We start from the raw sequence: 12,232 nt of genomic DNA, 5'->3' as shown, positions 1-12,232 counted from the left end.
CATTTCAAAATCGATACTTATCATTCTTGTGTATTTTTTGTCTCAAGGCCAATGCTTAACGATGAGTGCTCATTTACAGGGTTTATTTACAGATTTTATCCAAAGATAAAACCCCATAGTCATCTCATAACTTAATTTTAATACTGTCAGTCTCAGGCACTGACCCTATTTTCAACTTAATCACGAGCTAATAATTTTTTTGGGGGGGGGGAGTAATAAATACCAATAATTTTTAACAGTAATGAACCATAAAAGAAAACCTAAATCTCAGAGCACCAAAAATGACATCAATTAAAACCAAATATTTATTTAATCTATCATCAACCCAATATATTAAAAACCTCCCATCTTTCAAAACTTTAATTTTCAATAAGTATAGGCCAAATCTCATGAAATCTAAACTCATGGGAGGAATCCAAAACTTAAACATTGTAACCTCGTAACAAACTGCTTGACAGGAGTAGCTTAGGCTGGTGATCTCATATAGAGATTTTGCTGCAACCCTATCTGTTATATGTAATGATATCACAGGAAAACGTGTATGTCTCCTAAAGAGGCAGTACAATATAAGAAAATGTATAATAGATATCTTACAATTAGCATACTGTTTGTTTCTAACTGGATACTCAAAACAGTTTATCCTATTTAATTGTTCAAATACCTCCAGTGAAATCTTAGAGTACTAGCAAATCCCTTCCTTATCTATATAATGCAAAAATAAAACAAGTCTCCATTAATGAGCTCATTAATGAAACCAATTTAATGGGCTAAAAAAGTTCATTTCTGTAACTGTGAAATATATACAAACAACTAATTTTCCACAAGTTATACCAGGCACTGTGAAGAATATAGCCATATAATATAATTTTTATTCTTAAGGATTTTATAACTAGTCAAAGAAATAAGACTAGGAAAATGTAATGATAACTGGTAAATACTAACAAGTACATCACATGCTGAATGGTATACGATAGATAACTTTTTTGAAAATGTATTCTCTTGGAGGTATTTCAAGCTGCCTCAAGAACAAGAAAAAGGCAAAGGAGTAATTCCATTTTTTTAGACTTTTTTTTTGGTTGTTTTTTTCCTGGGGGTGGTAGGGAGATTAGGCTTTTATTTATTTTTAATGGAGGTACTGGGGATTGAATCCAGGACCTCAAGCATACTAGGCACACACACTACCACTGAATATACCCTCCCCACCCTAGTAATTCCACTTTTATTCATTTTATGAGGGCTTCAGGCAAGGGAAAAAAATCCTAATGCCAAGAACAAAATTTAAAACCATTAGAAAAAAAATACATACAGTGTAGGAGTCCAAGTAAGAATATTTCCATATTGTTTAAAAAGAAAATATAAATGTAGATTTAAAAGGGTTCACAACTTAAGTAGAACATTAAAGATAAAGGGTGGTAGGGGGGGGATTAATGAGAGGACAAAAGTGAATGAAAAGTTGAAATATTACGCACTTGTATATTATGTTTCAATGACATTTGTTCCTATAAGGAATGTGTGACTGAGTCCCAATTTCAACTCTATCAATAGTTATATAACATTAAGTAATTTATACCAGTTTTTGGAGACTCAAAACAAACATGTAGTTTATCAGGTATCATAAAAAATAAAAATGCTGGGAGCCCTTTTAATAATGTTAAATATTAAGAAATAGAATATAAAGTATAATAATGTTTAAAAGAAGTTCAGGGAACAAACACTAATAAATGAAAACTCCAACTCCATTCTATAGAGAATGAAACTAGAATTAGCTCCAATATAGACCTAAAAAGTTCTGTTAATAGGTGATGTCTTTTTTTATCTATTCACAAAGTAGAAATAATAATGTTTGCTTTTGGCTATGAAAAGTTTCAGCTTTTAGGAGGGTATCATTGATAAGTTTAAGATTTCTTAGAATTCTAATATAAGTATGAGATACATAATAATATTATCTAAATATTTAACTGACATCATCACCTAAGGAAGTTACCCCCTTATCACTGTCTTAAAGAAAATCTTGTGAGATTATCACTTGATCTGGTTTAAATTTTAAGTTACAAAGCCATGATTTTAGTATTCAAAGAAAAAAACCATAACCAATCATTTGTTAAATACTGTGTGCCTATTATATTCCTGGCATTACGCTAGGCACTAAATAGATAGTGGAGACACCAAATCAGAAAAGGTCCCTGCAGTAACAGGGCTTACATTTTGGTACAGTTTTCTCCATTTAAAGGGTTAGACTGGGCTAGCATAAAAGCATACGAAGAAACCTTCACGAAGGCACAGATGGAGGAGAAATTCCTTCGTTGTTCAAGCACAAACCAACATGCTTAAACTTTTATCTGATTCTACATTCTTCCCCTGTGCAACCCACTCCTTTCAATAAATCTCTCTATAAATACTGAGTATCGTCTATGTGATGGAAGGAAGGGTCAAGGAGGGAGGACAAGCACCATTCAAAATTACTGACATAAACCAAAACCAAAAACAGAAAAAAGCAATTATTTGTCCTTAATAACCTCACTCCAAGACCTAAAATGGTGTGTTCCCAACTGCATAGTTTTAGCAACCAGTTCCAGGAACTCTACAACCCTTTACAAAGTGTCTGGGTATCTACCAGTCAACTGATTACCCCTGTTATAATGGCAGCAAAATACAGGTGGCTATCCAAAAAAATAACAGCTACATTTTGGAAAAAAATCAAGTATTCTTTCCCATCATACAATAGCTAGAATAATTTACAAACTGGAAAGATTTCCCTGTATTTTGTTTTGGTTTGGTTTTTTGGGGGGAGGTAATTAAGTTCATTTATTTATTTTTTTAATGGAGGTACTGGGGATTGAACCCAGGACCTTGTGCATGCTAAGCACACACTCTACCACTGAGCTGTACCCTCCCCCTAACTGAAAAGATTTCGGCAAACAGCTGAAGAACACTTACTTCTGTTCCAATTCCAGGTTGCACGCCAGAGTATACACTGTCTGGTGGAGGACCACCATACTTCCTCTGTCCTGTGGTTACATCCAGGGTATAACCAGTCCTCTCAAGCAAGGCCTAAAGATAATTTTATGTAATTATTTATACTTGAATATTAAATACTGCACACACAAATCAAAATATTAATCTTTTCCAAAAGGTTCCCCAACATCTTAGGCTACATATTTTAGTTAGGCACCCCCCCCCCCAAAAAAAATCACACTGGTTCCTCTCACACATGTTGCTCCTACTTTTATTTCTCCTTTCCATACATTTAATGGAAAGAATTACAGGCAAATTGTCTCTAAGCACACACCACTTTTTTGTTATGAGAAAAGAGAAAAGGGGAAAGGATTATTAAAACTCTAACATAAGCTGACCTCAGGCTACCATTCATACCTATGTATCACAGTATTTCTCATTTTGTACCCCCTCTGCATCAATTAGGTTTTTTCATTAGTTGCTCCCTTCACGTATCATACTTACATCCACCAGTGACTCTTTTCAAATAAAATGTTCTCTAGCCTTAAGAAGTAAGAAGTCCTACCTTTCATGCAGCTTCTCTCATTTACTATTTCTCACATCTTCCTACTCTTTCTATTGTACTCAAATAATTTAACCTTTATTTTACTTGATCCTTTTGTTTTGTACTCCTACTATACCATAAGCTCCATAAGAGCCAGACCATTTCTCACACAGCCCAGACTCAAAATATTTGGCAAATACCAAATGAATATACTCTCAGGTTTCAAAAAACAAATCAAACCATGTTTTCTGATTTCCAACCTTCTTCACATTATATGAGGTAATAAGAGGAATCATAGAAAAAAGATAATGTACTTGCCCTTAAGAATTTGTATTTATATGAAAGGCCTACATAACAAAGACACAATGGAAAAAAAGAAATGCAATCTACCTAAAAAGGGGAGAATTTTACACTCATGTTTTAAAAGAGATTTTAGACATCAAGTTCAGTAGTTTTCAAAAATATCTTTGGAAGAACCCTGAGATTCCAGTTATCTTAGACCCTCCATTTTCCCACCTTTGATTATTTTAACCATAGAAATACATGTAATATATAACACATACACATAATATGTATACTACATATTTACATGCTACTTGTATAATGTGTAATGTACACATATTACATACATAATACACACCTTATCAAGAGCAAATAGCCAGCTTTATGAAAATAATATAGACCTATTCAATGAACAGTAATAAATTTAAAAAAAATTATATCAAATAGAATTTTCACCTATTATTTAAAAGACATAAGAATGGGAGTATGCCTTTTTACAGATGAGGGGGAAAAGATACAAAGGCAGTCTATATAAGCTAGTTATATGACAAAAAATATATGTTCCTTGTCTAAAACAAAACTATACAAACTTCAACATTAAATAAAACAACTATTTCAAACTGAAAGGTCTATCACTGCAGCAAAACATCAATATCCATTTAACTAAGGTGTTAGGATCACTGGTCTTTTAACTAATAAGCCCTATATTTACCTTTCAGAGCAGTTTATCTACATAATAATAATAGTAGCAGTAGTAGTGATAATGACAATGGCTCACAGTTATACTGTTCTTCCTACATTCCAGGGATTATTCTAAACACTTGATATATCTTAATTCCTTTAATCATCCCAACAACTCTATGAGGTAGGTACTATTACCATTCCCAGTTTACAAACAAAAAAACTGAGGTAAGTAAGAATTCAGAAAGAGGAAGGCAGTTATAAAAAAACCTCTTCTGAAAGAGAAAAAGATACAAACTGCTTGGAAAGAAACTGAACCAAGAGTCATGATCGAATCCATCCAAAAACACTTACTGGAAATATCAGTAAATATATATCAAAAGGAATAAGGGAGTGTGTATTTAGGAATTTTCACCAAACATACAGTTAAACACTGTTCCAAAAATTCTTCTTATGTAGTTTCCCCTATATTATCTCATTTCCAAACAACAGGGTTTTTTTTTTAAGTGCAAGAAAAGCTTCTTATAGGAAACATGAAAAGAAGCATTTGATCACATTAAAATTAATTCACTTTCACTACAACCATTCAAGTCAAGTTTTACCTTGATTTTTGCTTCATCAGGCCCCTTTGTGGACTCTTGCACTTTGCTTCCCTGTTTCTCTCTTTGCCTGTAGGTCTTCATAACTCCACATAAAAATGCACTTTTGTTCTAGAACAGCCAAGTCATTCAATGAAAAAGAATCACCAGAATTGTTGAAGGGTCAAATACATAATCAAATATAAATTTCAAAAGACCAGAATTTTAACAAAATATTTACTCATTTATTCACTCAACAAACATTTGCTGAGTGCTTAATATGTGCCAGAGGCTGGAGCAGATCGCAGTTAAAGACAGGCAAGATCTCAGCGAACTTAAACCTTCTCCACTGGCAAAAGGCTTCTATTTGTTGATATTTAAATGCATCTGGGATATTTTTGCCAAATGTTCCAAAACTATCCCTCCCACCTACGTTATTTCCCTCCAAGATAATAAAACAGGATCAGATACCCCAAAAATGTTACAAAGGAGTGGGAGACTTTTACTTTACACCTATGTTTCTGAAAGCTCTTTGCCATGCAGATCTTTTTCTTTAACTTTTTTAAAAAAAGTAGAGGTGCTCACAAACAAAAGAAATCACTTCTCCAGAGGAAAAAAAGTAACAGTAAAACAATTTCAGATCATTAGCTGTTCAAAGACATTTCAGAATGATGACCTTACCTGAACATGTGATAAGTCACTTTCCTTGAACTGCTGTAGTACAGACAGAGCTCCTTCTTCATTAAATTCCCTGAGAGCATCAATTGCTCTTTCATCAAGATCGACATAAGCTACCAATCCTAAAAATTAAATTGAAAAGGGGGTAGCATTATTGCAACAAAGGGGATAACCTAAACTGTGCTATCAATGTTTAATCAAGAATTGTTACATTCAATACTATTACTAACTACATTCTCATTTAACTATATGCATATAGGCAGCTATACAAATACTATATACAAAGGTCAAGATTACAAATATGAAAAAAGATAAAATGTCAATACCTATAAACACGAATTTCAATCCCCACACCCCATAAAAAAAAAAAAACATAAAAATCCTAACCCCATTTCCCACTCCCCAAAAGGTTTAAGTCTTGGACGTTAAATCTGATGTACACACTGTACTATAGATTAAGCATTAATATAACAAGCTCTGGTTATGCTGGAGTAGTAAGAACACACTGTATTTCCCAAGGATCAACCTTAAAATTATATGCACTGTTGAAGTTGATGCTAACCACACAAGAAGTGGGGAAAAAAATGAGAGAACCACTTTTACTAAATAATTCTTTCCACTCTCCAAAGTGTCAAAGGCTTTCCCTCCTTAGCACCAAAGATAAAATGAAATGCATTTGTTTATCTGAGCATCTACTTTGCTGCAGTCAGAATGTGGAAAGGCATGATTTTAAGCTTTTCTATAAATGCAAGTGCAGCTTGATTAATCAATTCTGAAAGTCATATTTTGAAGCATTTTTTGTTCTTCTGAAGTGTCACACAGATTTTTAAAGATGCTGTGGCATTCACAACACTGTCAACAATGACAATTTTTTTTAAATGGCATTAAAAGGACTTTACTATGGACTTATGACAAACTACAGAAAATATATGCACTGTATTCTATACATGTAGCATATTTAACTGCACACAGAACATCTACTGAGTTTAAATATAATTTAAGTCTGTTAAATTTTATAGTCCTCAAAATATTTCAGAATTGATCCAATGTAAAGTGGAAATATTTGGCAGATTAAAACCCCCAAGTCCATAAGAACATCAAAAGTGACTACATTTTGGTAAAGCCAAAAAGAACTTTATTCCATACAGTAAATATACTTTAAATAAATTTAATGTCACTTGCAAAATTACCTTAAAAAGTGTTGCCATGATTTATTTTAAAAGCTCAAAATGAGCATGCCTAAATAATTGGACTTTCCTTACTTAAATACTCCATACCACCACCCAAAGCCACAACTCAGGATACCCATCAATCCTGTTATCAATCCAACTCTACACCCAAACCATCCACCTCTTATCAATAACAAAACACTTAGAGAGCATCTCTAAGCAGATCACTGCCAATTCTCTATGGCAGAATGTCACGGAAAGTTCCTGAGGAGTGATTTTCAAAGGGGACCATCATCCAGGAGTCATTGTGAGAAGTCATTTTTATGTCTAAAATTATCCTGAGCTTCTCAGATTAAAAAAAAATTTTTTCAAGGACAAAAAAACATATATTTGTTACTATGGTACTGAAGACACATTTGTGAGACAATTCAATTCTCACTCCCAGAATCTGGATAGGCACACAAAACACAGGTAGAAAGTTTCCATCTATTGCCCCAAAGGGGGAGGAGGACACATTTATTTATGAACAACACTCCCTAAGGGTAAATATTTCTCTCCCTCTTTAGAACTTCAAACCACTTACAACAACCATATTAAAATGTTCAAATTTGCTTAAGCACTTAACCATGGGACTCTCAGAATAAAAAAAAAAAAAAAAGCAGCTGTTGCAAACCAAACACTTCCAAATTACTGAGATGTGGATTTCTGTCTATTAGAAACTAGACAGGCCACAAACTCTCAAGGAGTCTAACATTTATTATCATTTCAGACAGTCTAACTAGACCTCTTATTATGCCACCTAATCAGACCTAAGCTGATTTAACAATCACTTTAAGAAACTGGAAGTAGAAAGTAAAAGCAAATGATGACTGATTTAGATTAAGAAAAAACTGTAAAATTTGGTATGTTGAAACATTTTAATTGGTGGTACATCTAAGACAAATTGATGTAGTGTTTGTTCTGAAACAACTAAGACTGCATATTCAACACTAAGAAGGCTTCAAAATAATGAAATAAGAATATCAAAGTCAAACCCAATATGCTCTCAATGAAGGGAAAGTAACATTCAGCTCTACATAGATCAGAAACAATAAGTAATATTTAACCTTAAAAAAATCTATAAAATTCAAAGTGGTTTGCCCTCACTTTCATAACCAGTCAGAAACAAGAAATGCATATTATACCTGTCTGAAATATTTCATCAAGTCTTTCTGCCACCTTCTGTGGGAGGCCTGCCTCTATCAGTGTCTTGTAGTGTTCTGTGTGAGTTACACTGGAAGTATCCATTGGTTCTTCCTCTTCTTTTAACTGTACCGCATTACCATTCACCTGATTAGCCATTTTATTATGCTGCTGGAAAAAATTCAGGAGCTATATTACATTAAGCCAGAAATAACTAGTTTGTAGGACAATGCATGATTTATCTAAACTAATCTGCATACATGCTGCTAATAACCTCTATCAAAATAATATCTTGATGCCTTTTGTGATGTATCTGACCTAAATTTGCAATAATAATCCTGTAAAACCATAGAATATGTACATGGAAGCATTATATCTTTAAGGAACTTCATGTACAGTAGGTTAAATAGAGGCTTGAGTTAATGAAAACAGCTGTTGTGTCCTGATGAGAATATCAACAAATCACTACAAAATCCTCAAAAGCCCCTCAGCTCTCAATTCTTATAGTTTAAAAGTTTGGTTTAAAAACAGAATGAACGCCCATAGACCACTTAATCAAGGTTCAAGGACTTTCAAAATTTCCTAGCTATGCTTCAAATCCAAGATAGTAAAATAAATGCCCTGTTGTCTCTAGTTCAACATGCTGGTGGTTTGGGTTTTCTCCACCTCACTTAAAACAAAACAAAAAAACAAAACTTGACATTAATTTTTGTTCTAAAATTAATTTGCTATTCCCATTCACAGATTTAAAAGAAAAAATGACCAGGTTTAGAAGCTAAACAATTGTTTTAAATCCATATAAAATAAAAAGTGAGCTATAGTTGAGGTTACTTCTTTAAAAAAAAAAATCATGAGTATATATTGAATTTTTTGTATCAGTAAAATAAAGCTGAAAAACACTGAAGAACAGACAACTAACTTCTTCTAAATAGTTTCAACAAACATTACCTAATTAGGATAAACTTAGGTCAAGGATTAACCCACCCAAATCATTTTGGGTGTTCAACCTGTATGCAATGCTGAAATGGACCAACTCCCTGAAAAGATACTAAAAAAAAAAAAATACAAGGCCAGGCTCTATCCTGTCTCCTCAAAAGACAGGGAATTAAAGTGCATTTGTCTGTGCTGAAATGATAATGTGATGAAGATAACAAGCAGCAGAATAAAGACAATGCAACAAATACTGAAATAAAGGACATGAAGGTGGATCTCAAGGAAAATCCTACTTTTCTTGATGAAACTCAAGATACCTAGAAGCTATAAAGAAAATACAAGTTTCCCAAAAAAGCACTAAAACCCAAAAGATAACCACACTTCCAGATTGCTTATCCAAACACCACGCAGATGCACTAGGTGCAGTTTTGACTTAAAACAACTTCATTTCAAAGTCCACTGATGTTTAATTGAAGTTAATTAAAAAAAAAAGGGGGGGTGGGGGGAGGAAGACTGAGAAGGAGGTAATAGTAGGAAGAGAGGAAGATGCAGAAAGGGTTACTCTGAAAATGAGATAAACAATATCATGACTTCTTATGATTACAAAACATTATTAAGACTTAGTAACCCAATAATGTCTATACAGACGCGGACTCAGTGGTTAAACTCTGGATGGATAAATGTTTCTCAAGGCAAACCTCAAATTCTGATGAACTGGCAAAAATGAAAACATTCAAAACTGGCACACTTTTGATTAAGAAACTGCCTACAGTATAGGACGAATAGTTAACTGATCAGTACAACCTATTTCTATAAAGATGCATCCTCAAGTCCAAAAACCTCTTTGTGAACATATAGTTGTTGTCCATGCTCCCCCACTCCCAAATATGGCAGTAAATAAGATTATCAGAACTCAAAAGTTCTGTTATCACAAGACTCTTACAGTATTGTACCTGGGAATACTATCAGTCACCGAAAGAAAGCAAAATGTTAACAGAAAACTTCAATGAACATCTGTTAAGGTGGTATTTTTTTTAAAGTATATGTAAAGCAAAAAGACAAGTTGTGTATTAAGCACAAGATAGAAATACGTTATGATTACCATTCATTGCAAAGGCTCTCTACAAGTTGATGAGGAAATCGGTCGAAATTTAAAAAAAAAAAAGTCTGTAAACTTTCACAACAACAAAAAACCGGTAAAACTATTGGACTCTAGAAAATAAAACCCTTCAGATCAAGGAAAACCTTCTTCAAGTCAAATACAATGTGCTTATTTTAAAAGACATTCATGTCATATGAGACCATTTTAAACTCTTGTGTCAATTCAATACAATGCCACACAGCCAAACCATATTTCTGGATGCAGCAAATATACTAATGTGACTGAAGTCATTTGCTCTAAAGATTTTTGCAAAAAGTAGAAATTTAAATAAGGACTGCTAGGAGATTTGGGAAGTCTGGCACTAGCTCCTCCCTGACTTTTTCTGAACATCTCGTGCAAATTCTTCACATTAAGAGACCGACTTTAAAAGAGCCAACGAAATGAAAACTAACGGTTATCTCATGGCTTAGGAGTGTCAAGCCCGTATCCTACGACTGACTCATGAGACATAAATCCAGCCTCTGGAGGACAGCAAAAAATTTTAAACAGGTAGTGTGAAAGGACTGAACCCTTCAAGAACCCCACGACTTTAAGTTTTAAATGTTGGCAATACGGTTTCTACCGCAGAAGAAAAAGAATCGCCTTTCCAATTTAGTACGCCTATGACATTCTTTGAATTATGTATCTCAGGTGCCACTCGAAGCCTAAGTTTCATGGCCTCTAGTAGTCATTTTTTCCTTCAAATCTAGCCTCGCAGCATGCAGAATGGGGGAGGGGAGGGAAGCTTCCTAAATAAACCGGCCTTTCGGCCTTTGCTTCATACAAAAGTTTTCTCCCGGATCAGGTCACCAGGGGTTAGCATCCCGCCCTCTGCCTACCCCAACCCCGATGCCCGTCCCGATCATCAACACATCCTACTCGTGGCTGGGCCGGCTGAAACGCAAGCGAACGGCTCCGGCGGGGAGAAGCAAGGGGGCCGCGGGCGCCTCAGGCCGCCGGCCGGGCCGGGCCGGGCCCGGCCGCGTGGAGCGGAGGGCGGAGGCGGGAAAATCGCGGCCGACACGGCAGGCCGCGCGGAGGACACTCGGCGGGCCAGACAGCGCGGGCAGGGGTTTGGAGGGGCGGGGAGAGGATGGGCGAGGGCGAGGAGGCGCCTCAGCGGGGCTAGGCCCTCAGCTGCGAGGCCGGACGAGGTCGAAGCCGCCCCCAGCCCATCCCCACCCCCACCCCGGGGCCTCGGAGCGAAAACGAAAACTGGGGACAAGGCGCCGAGCCCGGGCCGGGCCCGGTAGGGTCGGATCGGGGCTCCCGGCCCCTCCCTCGGCGGGCTGGCGCGAGACTCACCAGGGCAGAGCTGGGGCCGGCAGCCAGGCCCGTGAGAATCAGCGCGAGGCGCTTTGAAAACGACTAGAAATGGCGCGCGCGCCACCCCTCCCCCCCCCACAGACGGAGACGCGATCCCGGCAGCACACGGGGTTTCCCGGAACTGCTTCCAGGGACTCCGAGAAGCCGGGCAATCACTTCGCGCGGGCAGCTGACGGGCAGCTCAGACGACCAGTAGGTGCGAGAAGAGGCGCGCCACGCCGGATGACTCTGGAGCCAATCGATGAAGCCGTCGGCTGAGCCAATGAGGGAACTCAGCGCCGCCGGCTGGGGCGCCTCCGGGGCGGGGGTAGGAACACAAAGGGGTCTTTGGTGATGCCCCGGGTGGAGGCGAGGCTGCGGGGCACCAGGCCCAGGAGGGCCGAGGCCCATCCCTCTTCGTCTGCTGCCGACGCGAGGCCGAAAAACTAGGCCTCGTGACGCTAGGCCGCCTCCGGAACCCCGCCCCCTACCGTCCGCGCCGGTCTCTCTCAGCCGCGGCCCTCCCGCCCCTTCTCCAGCGTCGCAGCGCCCGTAATCCCCCCGCGAGCCGTCGCCGCTCGCTCCAGACACGCCCACCGCCACGCGGTCCGGCCTCGGTCTAGGTCATCTTTTGGGCTCCGGTTAGAACACAGTTTAAGGATTTGGCTCATCCGTTTTGTTGGGAGAATTGCTTCGCGTAGAGAATCAGCCCTTGGAGTGCTCAGAAAACTGCATCCTTGCCTCCACATATCCTTCGTTAGGAGCAGCTCAGAATGTGAGAGAA

General features: G+C 37.5%; 1 protein-coding gene across 7 annotated transcripts in view; it reads right to left on the bottom strand.

Moving 5' to 3' along the window:
- HNRNPR (heterogeneous nuclear ribonucleoprotein R) overlaps window positions 1-11,925 on the bottom strand; it is a 30,896-nt gene extending 18,971 nt beyond the window's left edge. For 2 of the 7 annotated variants that reach the window (XM_072975142.1, XM_072975139.1), the window contains exons 1-5: window positions 11,449-11,603; window positions 8,072-8,240; window positions 5,722-5,840; window positions 5,065-5,172; window positions 2,938-3,051 (exon numbers count right to left, since the gene is read on the bottom strand). In XM_072975142.1, coding sequence (XP_072831243.1) covers window positions 2,938-3,051; window positions 5,065-5,172; window positions 5,722-5,840; window positions 8,072-8,228 — 498 coding nt within the window. In that variant the 5' untranslated portion in view covers window positions 8,229-8,240; window positions 11,449-11,603. Of the gene's footprint in view, window positions 1-2,937; window positions 3,052-5,064; window positions 5,173-5,721; window positions 5,841-8,071; window positions 8,241-11,022; window positions 11,038-11,448 lie in introns of those variants that run through there. The other 5 variants (XM_072975140.1, XM_072975143.1, XM_072975141.1 and 2 more) reach the window with 5 other exon arrangements.
- Window positions 11,926-12,232: the final 307 nt, after the last annotated feature.

Source organism: Vicugna pacos, chromosome 13 (genome assembly GCF_048564905.1).
Source record: "Vicugna pacos chromosome 13, VicPac4, whole genome shotgun sequence".
Taxonomy (NCBI): Eukaryota; Metazoa; Chordata; class Mammalia; order Artiodactyla; family Camelidae; genus Vicugna; species Vicugna pacos.
The sequence above is the reverse complement of the archived record's forward strand: the minus strand, read 5'-3'. Positions and strand labels throughout refer to the sequence as shown.